The 19,269-nt window shown below is 39.1% G+C and overlaps 1 protein-coding gene across 6 annotated transcripts in view; it reads right to left on the bottom strand.

Annotated features, from left to right (window-relative positions):
* SLC4A7 (solute carrier family 4 member 7) overlaps window positions 1-18,855 on the bottom strand; it is a 109,871-nt gene extending 91,016 nt beyond the window's left edge. The window contains exon 1 of one of the 6 annotated variants that reach the window (XM_072793031.1): window positions 18,645-18,855. In XM_072793031.1, coding sequence (XP_072649132.1) covers window positions 18,645-18,704 — 60 coding nt within the window. In that variant the 5' untranslated portion in view covers window positions 18,705-18,855. The remainder of the gene's footprint in view (window positions 1-18,644) is intronic. The other 5 variants (XM_072793030.1, XM_072793029.1, XM_072793034.1 and 2 more) reach the window with 5 other exon arrangements.
* Between the last annotated feature and the right edge of the window lie 414 nt (window positions 18,856-19,269).

The raw sequence follows: 19,269 nt of genomic DNA on the forward strand, positions 1-19,269 counted from the left end.
GACAATAACAGTATCAAAACTGATAAAGTATAAAAATTTAACAAGATAATGAAGGTAATGAGCTTAGACAAGTTCCTGGCACAAAACAACTAAATGTTAGGTGTAAGTACCATACTACTACATAATCATCTTTACTGATTATGCTATGTTAATTTCACATTTCATATTTAAGTGAAACTGAATTTATTCTTTACATACTCATCACGGTTTCCCAACTAATTTCAAGGTCCTTGGAGATATAATGTCTTTTTTGTTTTGTTTTGTTTTTTGAGAAAGAGAGTGTGCATGCACATGCATGGGGTGGGGAGGGGAGGAGAGGAGAGGGAGAGAGAAAATCATAAGTAGGCTCCATGCCCAGAGCTGAGCCCAATGTGGGACTCAATCTCCCAACCCTGAGATCACAACCCGAGTCAAAATCAAGAGTTGCACACGTAATCAACTAAGCCACTCAAACATCCTAGAGATATAATTTTCTTTACAGAGAATTTTATTACCTCTGTATGTATACAAGAATCTTTTTTTTTTTTTTTTGTATACAAGATTCTTAGCAGTAAAAATGAAATACTCCTTGCTAGACAGGTTTGATACAAGTCACATATGGCTTTTTCTTTTTTTTTTTTTCCCTTCACTTGAAAACATGGATATTTTGAAAGGTTAAAAAAAAAAATTGGTTCCAGTATAGGTAAGATACATACTGTCACTTGCATTTCCAATTGTGATAATGGTTTCAAACTCATTGAAGCCCCTTCCTTATGAATTCTAGGAGACAAAGTAAGCAATCAATAACATAGCCAGGAAATAGTATTCAAACTTGAATCTAAGGAAATTGAGCACCAATCTTTATACCAAAGGCCTGTTCAATGGAAAGGATTTTCCATCATTTCATACATATTTGCATCTTACTGAGAATATAGTATCATATGACAAATATCCAAGTTGCCCTTGCATGATCAACAAATTCTTCATTTGAATATAAGATTTTAAGTCTATCTTTTCACTACCTAAATCATTTAGATATCTATACATATTTCAAATATTTCTTATTCTGCAATATACTTTCATTTGTTCCTTTATTCATTTAATCGTCTAACAGATATTTGTCAAATGCCTACTATGTGCCAGGCACTGTGCTAAGAGTAAGGATATCATATGCCCAGACCCAGAGATGAGAAATTCCAGTATGTTCAAATAACTTAAAAAATATGACTATGGTTGAAATGAAGAAAAGAGGAAAGAGCAGTTAAGACAAAAAAAGGTAGAGAAAGGGAAAGAGGCCAGACCTTTAAGGATATAGGTTAAGTTTTATTTTTTTAATTTTCTGTCCATTATTTTTTTATTTAAATTCAATTAACATATAGTGTATTATTAGTTCCAGAGGTAGAATTTAGTGTTTCATCATTTGCATACAACACCCAGTACTCATTACATCATGTGCCCTCCTTAATGCCCATCACCCAGTTAACCCAACCCCTCACCCCTCTCCCCTCCAGCAACCCTCACTTTGTTTCCTATGATTAAGAATCTCTTATGGTTTGTCTCCTTCTCTGACTTCATCTTATTTTACTTTTCCCTCTCCTCCCCCATGATCCTGTTTTGTCACTTAAATTCCACATATAAGCATGAGTAAAATCATAACTGTCTTTCTCTGATTTATTTTGCTTAGAATAATACCCTCTAGTTCCATCCACATGGTTGCAAATTGCAAGATTTCATATTTTTATGGCTGAATAGTATTCCATTGTGTGTGTGTGTGTGTGTGTGTGTGTGTGTGTGTATACATATACCACCTCCTCTTTATCCATTCATCTATTGATGGACATCTGGGCTCTTTCCATAGTTTGGCTATTGTGGACATTGCTGCTGTAAACATTGGGGTGCAAGTGCCCCTTCAGATCACTGTATTTATATGTAGATAAGTTTTAGATTCATCCTGAGAGCAATGGACTTCAAAAAGGAAAACATAATCATTGATACCAAGATCACCCTAGCAAGACAACAATGTAGAAAACTGGTGACAAAGACTCTCTCCTTTGACCAAACTTTAATCAGGCTTCTCTGAGGAGAGTTGGGATTTCCCTCTTTATCCTTATAGAATCCAGTTTGAGTGAGAATCCTGATAAATCATTAATGAAAATCACTCATCCTTGGTGTCTGACCACCTTGGATACCTTACCACCCCTGTCCTGCCTTCCAGCTTCTGCCAAGTTACTCTAACAAGAATCCCCTTACCTCTGCTGTTTCCTTTTAGTAATCTTCCACTGACGGACCTCCACCTTGCTTCCTAAATATAAATGCCTCTTATCCTCATTAGAGTCAGAGTTGGGTCCAATCCCTCTCCTCCACTGCAGTGGTCCCTACACCCATATCATGATGGTCTCCCTTAAATACTTTGTTTTTACCTTCCTTAGCAGGTGTCTTTAAATAACTGTTTCTTTAACACCGGAAGCCAAATGGAAAGATACTGTTGTTATTCCAGGCAAAAGAAGATTGAGGTCTGAACTACAATGATCAAAGGGTATGGAGAGAGGAGACTGATTCGAGATAGGATGCTGAATCCACTGGATTTTGAGTTTGGGCAGAGGGAGAGAAAAGTCATGACAATGCTCACATTTTCAAATTTGAGCCAAATAGATAGTGTGCCATTCACTGAGATAAGAAACACAGGAAGGAAAGGTTTGATAAGTCCTACATAAGACACCACAAGAACCAGCTGAGCTGTCCAAGTCGAAATAACAGTGTGATGAAGCTCCTTCTGGCTTCCTCTATTGCCTCTGTGAAGAAAGTAGCAATATTTACTAAGATTGAGGGGTGAAAGGATACATTCTGAGGAGAACAAGAATGTTTGGTGTGCTCACTGTACAGCACAGGAGAGAATTAGAGGAGTATTTTCTGTTTGGTGAGGAAACAGAGGGAAAGAAGCATCAATGTATAGGGGTACCAATCTATCAACCTGGGTAACTTAATTTTTCCAGCTGTTCTGAGTATCTTCAGCACAGTTAAATTGAGAATTAGGAATTTACTGAAATATTTATCACCAAGAGACATGATGATAAATGCCCTCAAACAACAAGGAAGAGGCTGAAGACATGGGCCATCGATTCTAAACTGGACAGGAAAATGCAAGCAATAGACAAAAGCAAAAAATAAAAATGAAAGGCAGGCTAGAGAGACTCAAGGTTCACAGGATAGGAATTATGGAAGTATACTGTTTCCATATCACATTTATGACATGGTAAAATAGAAACAAATATAAATTCCTATACAGGGTCCCCTGATGACTTCTCTTATAGTCATCAAAAGCTCAAACATAGATTAGGCTTAAAAACCTGGTAAAGGAATTCAGCTCTAGAATGGCATAAGTAATTTAGAGGCCCTTGCAAAAAAATGATAATCAAGCCTAAACACACTTAAACTCATCAAAAGCCTAAAGCTCAATTATATGAAAATAATTCTCACTACAACCATCTTTACAGTTAAAAACTCAACACACTGGTCAATAATTACAACCATTGCTAAGATGATGATCCAGTGAAAAAAAATGACCATTCTGTCCAATCCCTACAAAATAATTTAACTCTTTCAGTAATAATGAATCTGTATAAGAAGTGGTTATAAGAGACTAACTTCAGATACTTTACAGTATTTTTATTACAGAAGTACCTGGCTGGCTCAATTGGTAGAGCATACACCTCTTGATCTTGTTGGGGACATTGAGTTCAAGCCCCATGCTCGGGGTGCAGTTTACTTAAAACAATATATATTTTTAAATTATAAAAATTTCAAAAATAATCATCTATTTACCCTTAAATTCTACCTCCAAGATACTCGATTATTAATTTTTACCTATCTCAATATTCAATATTAAATCTCCTTCCAATAAATACACAAAAAAATGGAATCATAAGGAACATGCTTTACTTTTTTCACTAATACTTAATCTGCAAATATACTGAGTTTAAATTATAGTTTATCAGGGACACCTGGCTGGCTCAGTTGGTAGCACATGGAATTCCTGATCTCAGAATTGTGAGTTCAAGGCCCACCGTGGGTGTAGAGATTAAGAAAAAAAATTACAGTTTATCAAAGGAAATCAGACTCATTCTTTCCTACATCAATAAATTACTGAACTAAATGCAATCTCCTTCAGATCTCTCTCCAAAAAAACCTAAGTGTCTAAGGATTATCCTGTACAATAAACAATACTTGTCTTCTTTCAAGCCATGCATGGTTTGGACTATGTATTTACATACTATATGATAAAAATGTGTATGTAGGGCAGCCCGTGTGGCTCAGCAGTTTAGCACCACCGTGGGCTCAGGGCATGGTCCTGGAGACCTGGGATAGAGTCCCACATCAGGCTCCCTGCATGGAGCCTGCTCCTCCCTCTACCCATGTCTCTGCCTCTCTCTCTCTGTGTCTCTCATGAATAAATAAATAAAATCTTTAGAAATTAAAAAAAAAGATGTATGTAACTATGTATTTACATACACATAAAACAGAAGAATTACAGTTTAATAGCATTAACCAGTCCATGCTTCTCATCTTGCTTCTTATAAAATCTCAAAGCATCTAATGTACAGTAATAGAGAACTGATTAAATTGCTAAGGTATTAAAGATAAGATTTTATTATAGAGTGCTCCATATAAGTCCTTTCCAAAGATCATCTCCTTATAAATATTGCAGTATCTCAGGTACTTGTGGATCAAACTGACTAAGCTTTTTATTTACATATCACATATACATATATATGATTTTTTCCCATGATCCTAAAGGCTTAATAGTTGATAAGAGTTTAAAACAGAACAGAGGAAAATCTGTCGGAAGTTGTTCTTTCTCATTATACCTCATTTATTATACATGGAACCAAAAGTTAAATTCTCCAATATAAACCTTTTGATGTAGCATTAACTTAGACATCAAATAATAGTGTTTAATCTACGTATTTATTTGGATTTACTCAAATTTTAAATGAAAAAAAATTATACATGTATGTGTATATATATATAAATATATAATTCTCAAAAGACTGTAATCAAATGTTAATCTTATAGAAATGGATTTCCAATTTTTTTAATAATAAATTTATTTTGTATTGGTGTTCAATTTGCCAACATACAGAATAACACCCAGTGCACATCCCATCAAGTGCCCTCCTCAGTGCCCACCACCCAGTCACCCCCACTCCCCACCCTCCTCCCCTTCCACCACCCCTAGTTTGTTTACTTCCATGTTCTGTCTCCCTTTCTGATATTTCCTACCCATTTCTTCTCCCTTCCCCTATTATTTATATTCCCCAAATGAATGAGACCATATGTTTTTTAACAGGAATCACTGGGACTACAGTACACACAGTTATCTGTTTACATCTATGTATATGTATGTTACAAAAGTTTCACAAAACAATTATCTATCCAAATGTATTGTTTGGTATTTTCTGCTGTTACTTTACTTTTTTAAATGCTTGTATAATCCAATAAATTGTTCTTGCAAATCACTAATAAATCACAACAGTTTGGAAAACAGTGAGGAGAAGATTCAGGGAACAAATATTTAGGGTAATCGCTCCTAAATTTTATTTAACAATACCTACTTTAAAAGCTGGACAAGCAAAGGCTAATCAGGTTTCAGCTTCATAACTATTCTGAATAATGGAGGACAAAGTGAAAAAAGGTAAAATTAAAATTTTAAATCACAATCCACACCATAAGTAGAGAGTTCTCATTAAAGGCCCTAGAACACAAAGGTCAACTTCATTTATTTCAGACAACTTAAGCAAAAACTGTTATCTCTAGAGTCATTCAAGGAATTAAACACTAAACCACTAACCAACAGGCCCAACCAAAATTAGTCTATCAGTGCTCATATACTATGATGCATGTGTCATTCTCTTGAAGCAGATTGAAAAATAAAGCTGAAATTACATCCTTTGGGCTTTCTATAATTTTTTTTTCCAATGAACATGATTTACTTCTCTAATACTTCTACCAATTGTAGAGGCAGGAAGATGCAGCAACCCCTGATGATCTGAGATTCACTGCCAACAAATAATTTCAAACTGCCCCATTTGAAGTTCACGACCATAATTAAGGAAGTACTAGCACTGTAAGTACAAAGCAATCCCTAGCATCCAATCCACTCAATATTCACCACTTAACCTTTTTCACCCATCTATTGCTAACTCAACACAATTAGGAGATGATAGCAAAACAAATTAGTATGAAAACTGAGTATAATAATTATGTAAAATATGCAATTTGTATTTTTCAAATGAAATGATGAAAGTTAATCTAAAACTTCTTTCCCTCACTCCATGACTTTATCTCCCACTTCTCCCCATCATACTTCCAAAATGAATTCTAATTCTGGAGGGGTCCATACTTTGCTATGAAATCGTATTGAAATACTGTTTTGATTTTTAATCAATAAAATTACTTTTATTTACCTTACCTCTATCAAAACTCTTTTTAAAACCAATTTGAAGTAGCTTGAAAAATGGAAGAAAACATCAATCTGACAATAAAGTTCTTATATGACCTCCTTAAAACTGTATTACCTTAAAATTCCTACAATAATGACCTTTTGGGAAATCATATTTTTGTAACAGAATGGTAGCTTAACTAATATAATCCATTAAAATTCAATGCTACAAGTAATCTCAAAATTCCTATATATCTCTATAAATTGTTTAATGATCCAATGGCTCAAGTTAATATGTAATCATATATATATGAGACTATGTGTACATATATATGTACATATCTGTGTGTGTGTGTATATATATATATATATATATATGACAAAACATTCAGAAGCCTCACTTTATCCAATTAAATACATGGTAATTCTTATTAGTTCAGATCACGGAAAAAAATAATACAAATGATAATTAAATTTAAGATGAAAGTTAAAATCATAAAATTTCTAGTCACTGAGCCTTTTGCAGAGGAACAATTAGGAACCTTCTTACACCTACTCTGCCAAGCTGCGCAATGAACTCCCCTACACTGCAATACCCTGTGGGCTGAATTCTGAAAGCCTAACAGTAAGTAATAAGAAGATACAGAATATCTCACCGAAACAGAATTAAGTTATCTAGCAACCTCAGCTATCTGTAACAAGCCAAGAATCAGAAAACCACTGGAGGAGGTAAAATTGGTATCATAGAGAACGTATAACAGAAAACCTTCTCTTCCCCTGCCCATTTAAATAGCTACTGGATTTCATTTGTTATCTATAACAAATCTGTAACACATAGAAATTCAATGACAAAAGAAAATAATTAAAATAAGTTTTAAAAAGACCACAACAACCCAATACTAGTGATTAGTATTCTTTTTTTTAAAGGGAGAGACATATATTACATTTTAAAGTTTCGTCAATGGTTAAAATTATTTATATGAAAATAATATTATGCTTTAAACTTCTAAACATTTTGTCCCTGATTCCTGACACAGAACTCTTAAATCCTTTGGCACTTCCTGCATGATAGCAGGGTTTCTTGTTCTAATGAGGTGACCCTTGTTGGCTCCTAGATAGGGGCTGGTCACAGAAAGCTCAAGCCATGATTAGAAGCTTGAAATTCAGTGCTAATCCCACTCTCTGGAGAAGGGAGAGGGGCTGGAAATGGAGTTAATGATTGTCATACCAGAATGGTGAAGCCTCCATAAAACTCCCCCAAGTAGGAGGTCTGGAGAGATTCTAGGTGCCTGAACACATGGGTAGAGCGCTAGGAGACTGGCACTCTATGAGATCAGATAGATGGAAGCTCCACAATCCCCTGCCACACATACTTTGCTCTATGTATCTCATCCATCTGGATGTTCATCCTTTATCATATCCTTTTAGAATAAACTGGCAAACAGCAAATAAAATTTTCTGACTTCTGTGAGCTGCTCTAGTGTATCAGTTGAATCCAAGGAGGAGTCAGGGGAACCTCCACTTTATAGCTGATCAGTCAGAAGGCCAGGTGACAACCTAGACTGGCCACTGGCATCTGAAGGGGCAGCTGCGTGAGTCAGGGCACTTAACTTGTGGGACCTGATGCTATCTCCAGGTAGATAGTGCCAGAACTGTGTTAAATTGTAGGACATTCAGCTAGTCTCACAGAATTGATTGGTATGAGGAAACACCCTCTTCCCACATCTATCCTCAGAAGTGTTGTGAGTATGGGAGTCCTTTAAGAGCAAGGGAAAAACACAGGTAGAAGACTCAATTATTCCTAACACCTAACCCCTTCCCACAGAGCTATCTAGAACATCTCCATGCCAGAAGACGATCAAGATTCTCTATTTTCTATTTCTTTTTAATCAATACACAGACTAATTCTTTTAGAATTCTATTATGAGATATTTCAGAAGAATACAGGGTGGTTACTAATTACATGTTTCCATAGGCACATTCAGCATTTTATGCAAGGTATATTCTTTTCCCTGATCCTGAAGAAGCCCTGTGAGTACTGTAATTTCAATTTTATAGATGAGAAAAATGAGATTCAAAAATACTAGTTGCCCAAGGCCACCTGGTGGCAGATTACACATGGGAAACCCAGTGTGTGTGAAACCCAAACATGTACTTGTCACACCAGGAGCTAAGGTTTGGCTATGCCCAAATTTACTTTGCCCTGAAAATAAGGTTTGGGGCTTGTGGTTATTTAGTGAACTGCCTATTAACTGAATAAAAAGCAGTTCAATAAAATAAAATGAAAGACCAAATGAAGACTAATGTTAGTCTGAATGAATCTCTTATTCTTAAACAGGGAGACCAACCTGCCCAGATTTAAAAAGGTTCAGACAGGGGATCCCTGGGTGGCTCAGCGGTTTAGCGCCTGCTTTTGGCCCAGGGTGTGATCCTGGAGCCCCGGATGAGTCCCGCATCAGGCTCCCTGCGTGGAGCCTGCTTCTCCCTCTGCCTGTGTCTCTGCCTCTCTCTGTGTCTCTCATGAATGGATAAAGTCTTAAAAAAAAAAAAGGTTCAGGACAGAATCTCATCCTGAGAATACTGCTAATGGTATGTGCAAAAATGGATGAGGAAACTCCTCCTGAACATATCATAAGGTCATCTGGGAACAGTTATAAGCAAAACAAAAATAAATACAGAATATTACTGAAAAGACTCCACTGAGTCAGTGTGCTAGTCAGTTATGGCACCTGTGCAAACACTTATGCAAGGACCAGGAAGTTACGGAGGCAGAGTCCAGGAAGGAATAGAGCCCAGGAACCTCAAAATCACAAAATTAAAAGCAAATGAACCAAAAAATATATTATGTAAGTAATAATTCTAATGAATTAAGAGAAATAGCACAATTTCAAACATATATATATGTTTTATATATGTTTTACATATATATGTTTTATATTTTATATAAAATTACATATAATTTTATATATATATGTATAACAGCTGACATCATATCTGGGGTTTGAGATCCCTTTTCTTGCCATTGGTCCTTTTATAATTATATACATTAAAACTCACAAATTTTCATAAAGCAAATATTAGACAAGTATTAATATATAAGCAAAATATTCAATGTTTTCCAGCAGTCTGTTTAAATGTATTTAGAACTTGTGAAGCCGTTCAAGAGTCATAAAAAAATTTTTTTTAAGATTTTATTTATTTATTCATGAGAGACAGAGAGAGAGAGAGAGAGAGAGAGAGAGATTGGCAGAGACACAGCAGAGAGAGAAGCAGGCTCCATGCAGGGAGCCCAACATGGGACTCGATCTCGGGACCCCAGGATCAAACCCTGGGCGAAAGGCAGAAGCTCAACCCCTGAGCCACCCAGGCAGCCCCCCAAGAGTCATAAAATTTTCATTTCAATGTACATAATACTCACTTGCCTGAAATCATATTTCAGGTTAAAAATATTTAAGTACTATTATTCTGGGATCAATCCAAACTATATTTATTCAATATTCCCCCTCAACAGAACCAAGGCAAAAAATATTCTATTCTACTAGCAGTTATTGCAAGCAAAATAGGAGTCTTTTCCTTCATGGTAATATCACAGATAAAAGCTACAAAATTTCTTAACTGACTGATAAAACAATGAACTAAAAGCATATTCAACTTCAAATCTTAAGAGTTCATGATATTATCCTAATATTCATTCATTGAACAGTCACTGAATGCTTTCTATATATTAAACCTCAGAATAGACCTAATTGAGAATTCATTAATGATGCAGAAAAATTTAGATTCCTTGAATCTGGAGACAGAAGTAAATTTATTTGAAATATTTAATTTCCATAATGTTAGCAACAAATTCACAGAAGTTACAGTAATAAACCCTTTTTTTAAAAACCTTTTAAATATAAAATGGTTAACTCAATTATCTAAGGCAAATACAGCTTTCAAGTAACACAAATGTAAAACTACCTAATATGATTAATGTCAAATGACACTGACAAATAGGGATAACGGATTACTCTAGACTAATGAGAAATGGAACAAGAGGGAGAAGTAGTGATTTGGCATCAACCTTGAGTTCAAATCTCATGTTAGCCTCCTACTAATTGTATGGCCTGGGAAACTACAGAAAATCTCTCTGCCTATGAGTTCACATCTGTAACAGGGATAAGTGATTAAAAGATACCTAATAAAATGCAAAGCTCAAAGGAGGCTTCCTTTAAAGGGTTAGTTATCACTTCACTTGCCCCAGAGCAAAGGACAAAATCATAAATCCTAGATTAGCAATTCACAACAATAGGAGAATCATGGCATTCCTCCTCCTTACTCAGCACTTCCATTATTCCATCTGAGGTGCTGGGAGGTCTCAGAATGCCACTGAGGCTTTCACACAAATATAAATACAAAAATACTGTCAAGAGAGGAAAAAAATGATTCTCTTTTCCAAATTATTGGCTTCTAAAAACTGGCTAAACAGAATTATTTCTTAGTTTTATTTTTAATTAGTTTTTTTTTTTTTTAATGTAGGGATTGACATTTCACATGGAAGACATGCAATTACAGTGAGGTCTTCCCACAGGACTGCCACGTTGCACAGCTCTATGGGAAAGCAGTCACACCACACTCGAGGTAAATGGTGCCTTCAAGAGCAAAAACAAGAAAACAGTACAAACGGTGTCTCCTGCCACAGTGTCACTGTAATCTCAACAATTAATCATAATTAGTCTAGATGACTTTTTTTTTAACACTTATGATCCTGATTGAAAGTAAGTATAAAAATCACAAAGGAAAATTCTAACTTTAAGAACATATATAACCAAGCAGTTCTTTCCAATGCCTAAGGCACTTCATTTATAACACCTCAGTCTCTTCCCACAACATGCCTTCTACTTTACCAAAATCTAAATCCCTGGAGAGAAAAGAGTTGAAAAGTGAGAGGAGGAACTGGACATCAGAAACATGCAAACTCAAAACTGCCAAAAGACTTGTAGATTCAGTAAGTTAGGTATGTAGTATGTGATTTTACTGATAGGCATCAATTAACAACTCTCCCATTCATACGGTGCCTTTTTAACATGAAAAATTAAGCAGCTGATAACATATTAGACTATATACATCTCTCATGAAATAGCTAATGTTAACCCATGACATAAATATAAGAAACCATCCTCTCTTTTACTGAGTAATGTGTTTGCACAGTTCAAAAACCAAAACTACACAGAAAGACATAGATTAAAGTTTTGCTCCCACTCCTGTCTCAATTCCCATTCCCTCATACCCTTTATGACAACCATTTCTTGTTGGATTCTTGTTTTCCTTCCTAGTGTATTTGCAAAAATACCAGTAAATACAAATACACATTCTTATCCCCTTAAAGAAAAGGCACTGTATAGCACCCTTTGTCCCTCACTTTGCCTTTTTTAATCAATTTACCCTAGAGATCTGTTCACATCAGTACAAAGAGATCTTCCTCATTCTTTTTTTATAGCTGTAATACCTCACTCTGTGGATATACCATAATTTATTCAACCAGACCTTATCAGGTTGCTTTCAAAGCGTCTTCCTAAATGATACATCTTTCAAATCTCTCCTGTTACTGTAACAAAGTGAATTATCAGTATCACAGGATTTGCTTTCTTAGATCTGTAATAAGACAGATGAGTGACCTACTTACTGTTCATATTTTGTAAGAATCATCAGAAATTTCCATTTTACATGACTATATTCTCTCCCCCAACAAAGTTTAATGTATTTATTAGAGGATTTCTCAGAGCCTTTAGCACATCATTATGCATTATGAATCTCTGAAAAGTATAGTGTGTGACATTTCCCAAACTTACTTGGCAAAACCTTCTACAGATGAAATGTTCCACAAAACAAACTCTAGCAAATACTGGGGCTGATATAATAATTATTGTCATCTATTTAAGCAAAATATAAGACTTCTAAGAACTTTTAAGGAAACCAACTGAGCTCAATTTTAGACTAGGCATTCCTTCACTCTTTTTGGATTATAAACACCTCAGAGATCTGAATGTAAAGCTATTTGATTCTCTCCTGGAAAGAATGCATACAAGCATAAAATTTTCCGTTTCTGGGGATTCATGGACCACAGTCCCCATGGTCTTATCTATTTGAGAAGCAATGAATAGAAGTGCTATATTATCTGTGGCACCATTAATACTACAAATGTTAGGACAGAACCCAGAGCTAATGAAAAAGCAGCAGAGAATTCACCATGAAGTGTGTACCTTGGTGCAAAGCAAACAAAGCACATTCAAAGATATTATGTTAAACAGTTAACGATATCAAATAAAGTAAATTCTACTAAATAATTGTGAGAATTGTTACAAGGGGTTGAGTCTGATTTTTACACAGATGTCTCTCATCTTAAGTAAATTAGATTCTTACAGGATTAAAAAAGTTGGTCTTTAATTCATTTTGTATGAATATGATCATAACATTTAGGATTTTCAGGATTTCACATTGGATAGCAGTATCTGCTGGAAATATAATTCTGCTGCAAATCTGAAAGTGACAATGTGAATGCCCAGGGGAGGAAAAAAAAAAAAATCCAGTTTTAAAAGCAGAACAAAGAATCTCCAAGCATGATTACAGTCTAGCAGGCAAAATGATTAGGGTAGAATGATTAAATTGAAAAAGTGACAAAGGAAGGACTACCACATCTGATTTGGGATTGGTACCCTACAAAAAGGCAGAAGGACATTCAGAAGAGAGGGCCGGTGGGGGCTTAAGCTCAGATCAGGCTCTTCTCATGGAGCTTTGTGCAAAAGCTTAAATCTGCCTATATGTGGCATCTGTAGTAATTCAGACAAACACAATCCAGTAATACCCTTCTTTCCTCCATTCCCTGACGTTTCTCCCCAAAACCACACCCACCCATGGAAAATATTAAAAAGTGCTACAACTGTAAAAAAGAAAAGATGTTTTCTACATCATGATGGGGCCAAACTGTAACAGAATGGAAATTTCTCATTTAAATTCTATCAAAAATTTGTTTCTTGGGGGCACCTGGCTCAGTCGGTTAAGCATTTGCCTTTGGCTCAAGTCATGATCCCAAGGTCCTGGAATTAAACTCTGCATCAGGATCCTTGCTCAGTGAGGAATCTGCTTCTCCCTCTGCTTCTCTCCCTTCCCATGCTTGGTGCATGCTATTCCCTCTCAAATACATTTTTTAAAAATATTCTAAAAAATTGTTTATTTCTTTCTTTATTTTTTCTTTTCTTTTTTTTTTTACAGAAGGAGAGAAAGAATCTTAAGCAGGCTCCACACTCAGCACAGAGCCCAACTGGGGCTCGATCTCACAACCCTGAGATCGTGACCTGAGCCGAAATCAGGAGTCAGATGCTTAACCAATTAAGCCACCCAAGCACTTCTCAAGCATGTTTCTTAAGATAACTTTTTTTCTTAATGAAAACCTCTCCAATACTACCATGGAACTCAATGGGAAGAAAGTCTATTATATATAAATTTGCTCTATTCCTATCTTTTTTTTTAATATATCAATTCCTAAGGTCTAAGTATCATATTTTTCCAGAATAAAGAATGGTATCAACCTGAAAGCAATCTGTATGTAAAAGAATATGTACTAAGCATACAAGCGCCAAATGTTAATTATACACTATGGCAAATCATGAGAAAAAAGAGATTATACGTATCATGTTTTCCTTTCTCATGCTTTCTGAGAAACCAGTCCACAGTCCATTCTATAATATAAAGTATAGGCACCTTGCACATGTGAATCCATTTTCAAGGTATATCCAATTCCCAAGTCCTAGTCAGGGATGATATATAACTCAACAGCTTCTCCAAATTGGGCAATCTGACAAAAAGAAGCAGTACAGTCCTGGAATCCAGAGAGAGAGGACAATTCTATACTGTCTGACATGTAATCAAAATAAAAACCAATGACACTAAGCTACATATTCTCTACAAAAGAAAAAGAAAGAATATTTAAAATATTAAAGTAGCTTTTCTATTTCATTATGAAAAGATAGATTATGCTTTACCCTTCACTTTGATATTGTTCAGAAAACAACTGCTTTTAAAATCCAAACTATGACTTAGTAACAGTTAAAATATTTAAAAAATCCTCTTTGGAATAAATATGAAAATCTGCTTATAAAAGCCAAACTAGAACTTTTCTGCAGTAGCAAATCAGCTCCATATATAAGAGTATATTTATGTCATCATCACACTATCTTCCTAAACCAAGCACTGAAAAAAAGTGGCCACTCTCATAGCAGCCATTTAAATGTCTAGCGCATGGAAGCAAAGAGTCACTAATCTAGAAACCTAGCACTGCTAAGTCCTTTGCCCTCAGGAAGACTGTTCACAGCAACACTACCAAACACTATCATAACACCATGCCAAACATAGACCCTTTCATGGTTTATTATCATCATAATTACATATAATCCTAAAAGTCTCCCCAAATTATAAAATCCAATGAGTATTACTCAACAAAATACATGAAGTAGTTTACTAAACAAAGAGGCAAATTCCATTGTAAGGTAGAATACTAGAATAGGTACCTGCTTTGTACAGGAACCAAAAATTCTCTTGGTTCAAAAACGGGCTTACAAGGGGGTGGGGGAGGTGCTGCACCCTTACATATATAAACACTGATCTTTATTACGGATACATGCTTATTACAAAATCGGAAATGCTGTATCCATAAAAAGCGGTAACTATGGAAGAATCTATAATCAATAAGAGGAAGCTATAATATAAAAATCAAAAGCCACAATGACTAATTTATAACACTAATCCTTTGAATCACCTGTATGCTCCTTTTATGTAAATGGCTCATTTTGTCAGCTGCAGATCCTATCCACTTTAAGATCATATTTGTGGTAAAATACAGTAAAAAAGAAGGGGAAGGAAAGAGGAAGAAAAACAACCCATTACAGGATGTTGACAAGTTTAACTACTAAGGCTTTAAAATATATTGGTTAGCATACCACATACCACTAAAATAAACCAGGTTCCTCTAACAACAGGTTACTTTGGCTTTCGATTTTAACCTACTCAACTAACAGAAGATTGGTGTAACAAAATATTCTAATTTTCATACCCTAAGCTCTATTAGAAAAACACCTGTATACTTCTCAGTCTCAATTACCAAATAAAACAATTCTTCAATCCAATTCAATCGTCCTACAGTTTCACTTGGACAGATGAGGTTTCTTGTCTCTCCCTCTATTACAATTCCATGGATTGTGATGCAGAGAAACCAACTAAAGGCAAAAAGGTAACTAAAATTCTGATACTATGCCTGGAGTACATTTTATATCTAGAGTTATCAATACCTAACCACAGATCCCAAAGAATATGCTTAGTTACAGACCCACCAAAAAACCTTCTACTTGCCAACCACCACTAAATTCATTCTAAGTTGTTACTTTTATTTATTCTATTGACTACTTTTTAAAAAGTATTTCTAATGGACTCAGGAAAATGTTTCAACAGGCACTCACAAATGGAATTAGCAGGAATACAAATGCTATCACTGTGTTCACTACACATGCCAAAATAAACTCAGTGAGATTAAGACTCTACCTTGGGTGCCCACATCCCCAGTGCCTGGCACCTAGGAGATAAGTTAATATCCATAAAATGAATGAAATTGTAAAACAACAAAATTCATGGAACAGCCCAAAAATTTCAGTGGTAACAGAACTGTGCTAAATAATGTACTGCTTAAAAGAAGAAACAGGGATCCCTGGGTGGCGCAGCGGTTTGGCGCCTGCCTTTGGCCCAGGGTGCGATCCTGGAGACCCGGGATCGAATCCCACGTCGGGCTCCCGGTGCATGGAGCCTGCTTCTCCCTCTGCCTGTGTCTCTGCCTCTCTCTCTCTCTCTCTCCTCTGTGACTATCATGAATAAATAAATAAAATCTTTAAAAAAAAATAAAAATAAAAAAAAATAAAAGAAGAAACACTTGCCAAAACCCGGGAACCTTCTAAACAGTGCTATCTATTCTAACAGAATATTTAACCTATACCAGAAAAAAAGACTGACAGTTCAAGTCAATTCTAAGGGAGGCCTGCAGTTAAGTTTTTGCAGCAAACAAAAGTTGCATTTTTATAAGATAAATGACTTTCTCCTATCTCAAAACCATGATCAATGAAAAACACAGAACTTTAGACGCAAAGGAAGCCTTAGAGCCTAAATTATGGAACAGATGGGCTTGTTTTAGAGCAATATAAACTGCCACCAATTTATTCAAAAATTGTGCATAATCACATACCCAAGATAGCATTTTATGAATATCAATTTTATTCTATTTTTTTGGCTATGCCAAGATGTTGTCAGTTAAAGGAGAAATGACTGATGAATATCATAATCTTCCATTTTTATGACTTTTCCAGGGGAAAATTGATAAAAAAAAAAAGTAATTTTGTCAATGCAAACAGTTCCTCTCTTCCTAGTTCATAAGTTACAGTGTTCTGTACTAGTTAAACCAACAGTTTTCCTGTTCTCGCATTCTGTTTTTAGACTGTGTGATAGCTTATGTAATTCCTATTACTGATTTGTATATGCTTACTGTAGGCAAATCTTTTCTTCCCAGAGATTTAGGAGGTACACACTTCCGAAGTCCTCCCCTGCCATGCCACTAATAAGTGCTTGATAACTCCTCTGTCATTCATTTGAATGACAACTTCTATTAGAGCAGAGCTGGTTCTGTCTTGTTGGATAGTACAGGATAGGTTCCAAGTGCTATCACAATGAATGAATGAAAGAATGAATGAATGATCGGGAAGGCAACGGCATTACCATGCTCCTTTTGCTAGCTAAGTAGGTAATAGTTGAGAAGACACAGTTTCTCTCCAGCTTTATGAAAACTGGAACGTTCTTAACTGCTCTGAATCGAAAATCTGCATTTAAGGACAACACTATTTGACACACATTGGTACAGAACGTGCTGGGGGGGGGGGGGGGGGACCCTTCCAAAATGCAATTTATTCAACTGTCACACAAAGAATGACTGAAGATTCCTTAGAACGAGTTTCCAGTATTCCATTACCAACATCACTGCGACTTGAGCTTTCCCTAAAACCACTGCTAAATGACTTCACTGTCTGGAGACTCCGTTTTCCTCCGTGTTTTGAGAATTTGTAAGTGAGCACACTGAAGTAATAACGAGGGACTACTCTCCAGGGCTTTACAATATTCTTTAGAAAGATGTGGGATGTGGGGTGGGGGGAGGGGGGGCTTGTAAGCAGGTTAATTAAAGAAAACTCTTGAATAAAAAACACACGAAAAGCAATTTTTCTGTGAGTCGTGAAAGACTGGAAAATGTCACTACCACCGTCCCTCCTGTGCTGGTCACAGAGTGAGAACTGGGAGTCGGAAAATTCAGGACACTTCCCTGCCCGCTGAGTCAGGAACTACCCGACAAGAGAAGGGGATCCCCTCTGTGGGTTCGCATGTGTCCTACAGACAAGCAGGAAGTCCGTTTCTGGAGCTTGGGCCGCCCGTCCCGCATCCTGGAGGCCAGCGCTGGCCCTCGGGAGCGCCCCCGGCCTCCCCTCGAATCCCGGAGCCCAAGCGGCCGGCGGGGCACGGGGCGCGGCGGCCCGAGGGCGGGCGGGGGGGAGCGGCCCCGAGCGCAGGACGCGGTCCGCTCGGGCTCGGCCTGCGGCAGGAGGCGGCGGCGGACCGAGAGGCGGCCCTGGCCCCGAGCAGCTCGTCCACGCGGCCGCGCAACTCACCGAACAAAGCAGCCCGCGCGGGCCGGGCGGGGAGACGCGCGAGGAGGGCAAGATCCACCCCGACTCTTCGCCGCCGCCCGCGGCTACAAACAGGTGGAGCCGCGCTCACAGCGAGGAGACGGATGCGTGTCCGAGGGGCTCACCGCACCCCAGCGCCCAGGCAACCCGAGCCGAGCCCCCGGCCCGCAGCGCGGCGCCGCAGAGCAGGAGGCGGCCGGGGGCAAGGGCGGACGCTGGGCCCCCGCGGTCTCGCCGGGGTCTCGCCGGGGTCTCGCCGGGGTCCCGCCGGGGTCGCGCCGAGGACGCCCCCACTCGGGCCTCCCGGGGCCGCCACACAAAGGGGACGGCGGGGCGGCGGGGGGGCTCCGGGCCAGGGCCCACCGGGCCGGACCGCGACGCCCGCCGCGCCCCCGCCTTTGTCTGCCTCGTCCCGCCCGCGCCCCCGCCCGCGCCCCCGCCCGCCCGCCGAGGACCCTCGCCGCCCGCGGCGCCCTCACCCTGCTCGTTACCCGGGTGAGTAGCGGTCTCATCTGCTCGCCGGCCCCATCCGCCTCCATGGCCCGCCGGCCAGCCCGCGCTGTCCGCCCGCCGCCGCCGCCGCCGCCGAGCCCGGCGCGCGAGGGGAAACGAACGAGCGTCCGACAGCCGTGCGCGGGAGGGAGGCGCGGGAGGCGCGGGAGGCGCGGGAGGCGCGGGCGTGTGCGCGGCCGCCGCAAGGCTGGTCTCCCCGCGAGGCCGCGGCGTGGAACGTGGGGCGAGCGCCGAGCAGCGGCAGGACTAGGCGCGGGAGGCGGAGGCAGCCGCGTAGGGCCCGGGGGCGGGGCCGCAGGCCGTGACGCGCGGCGCCCGGGCCCCGCCTCCCGCCTCCCGCCTCCCGCCTCCCGCCTCCCGCCTCCCGCCTCCCGCCTCCCGCCTCCCGCCACGCCCCCTGCCGGGGCCGCCGCGCCAGCCCGCTCTGCGCGCCCGCCGACCCCGCCGGGAGGCCGCCGCGCCGGGACGGGGCAGGCGGGACGGGCACGTGTCCCAGCCAATCGGCGGCTCGCTCGGCGCCGCGTGCACCGCCCCCCGCCACCTCCGCGGGAGGCCCCGCCCCTCTTTGTAAAAACTGCCTGAAACTCCAGC

This window comes from Canis lupus, chromosome 22 (genome assembly GCF_048164855.1).
Source record: "Canis lupus baileyi chromosome 22, mCanLup2.hap1, whole genome shotgun sequence".
Classification (NCBI taxonomy): domain Eukaryota; kingdom Metazoa; phylum Chordata; class Mammalia; order Carnivora; family Canidae; genus Canis; species Canis lupus.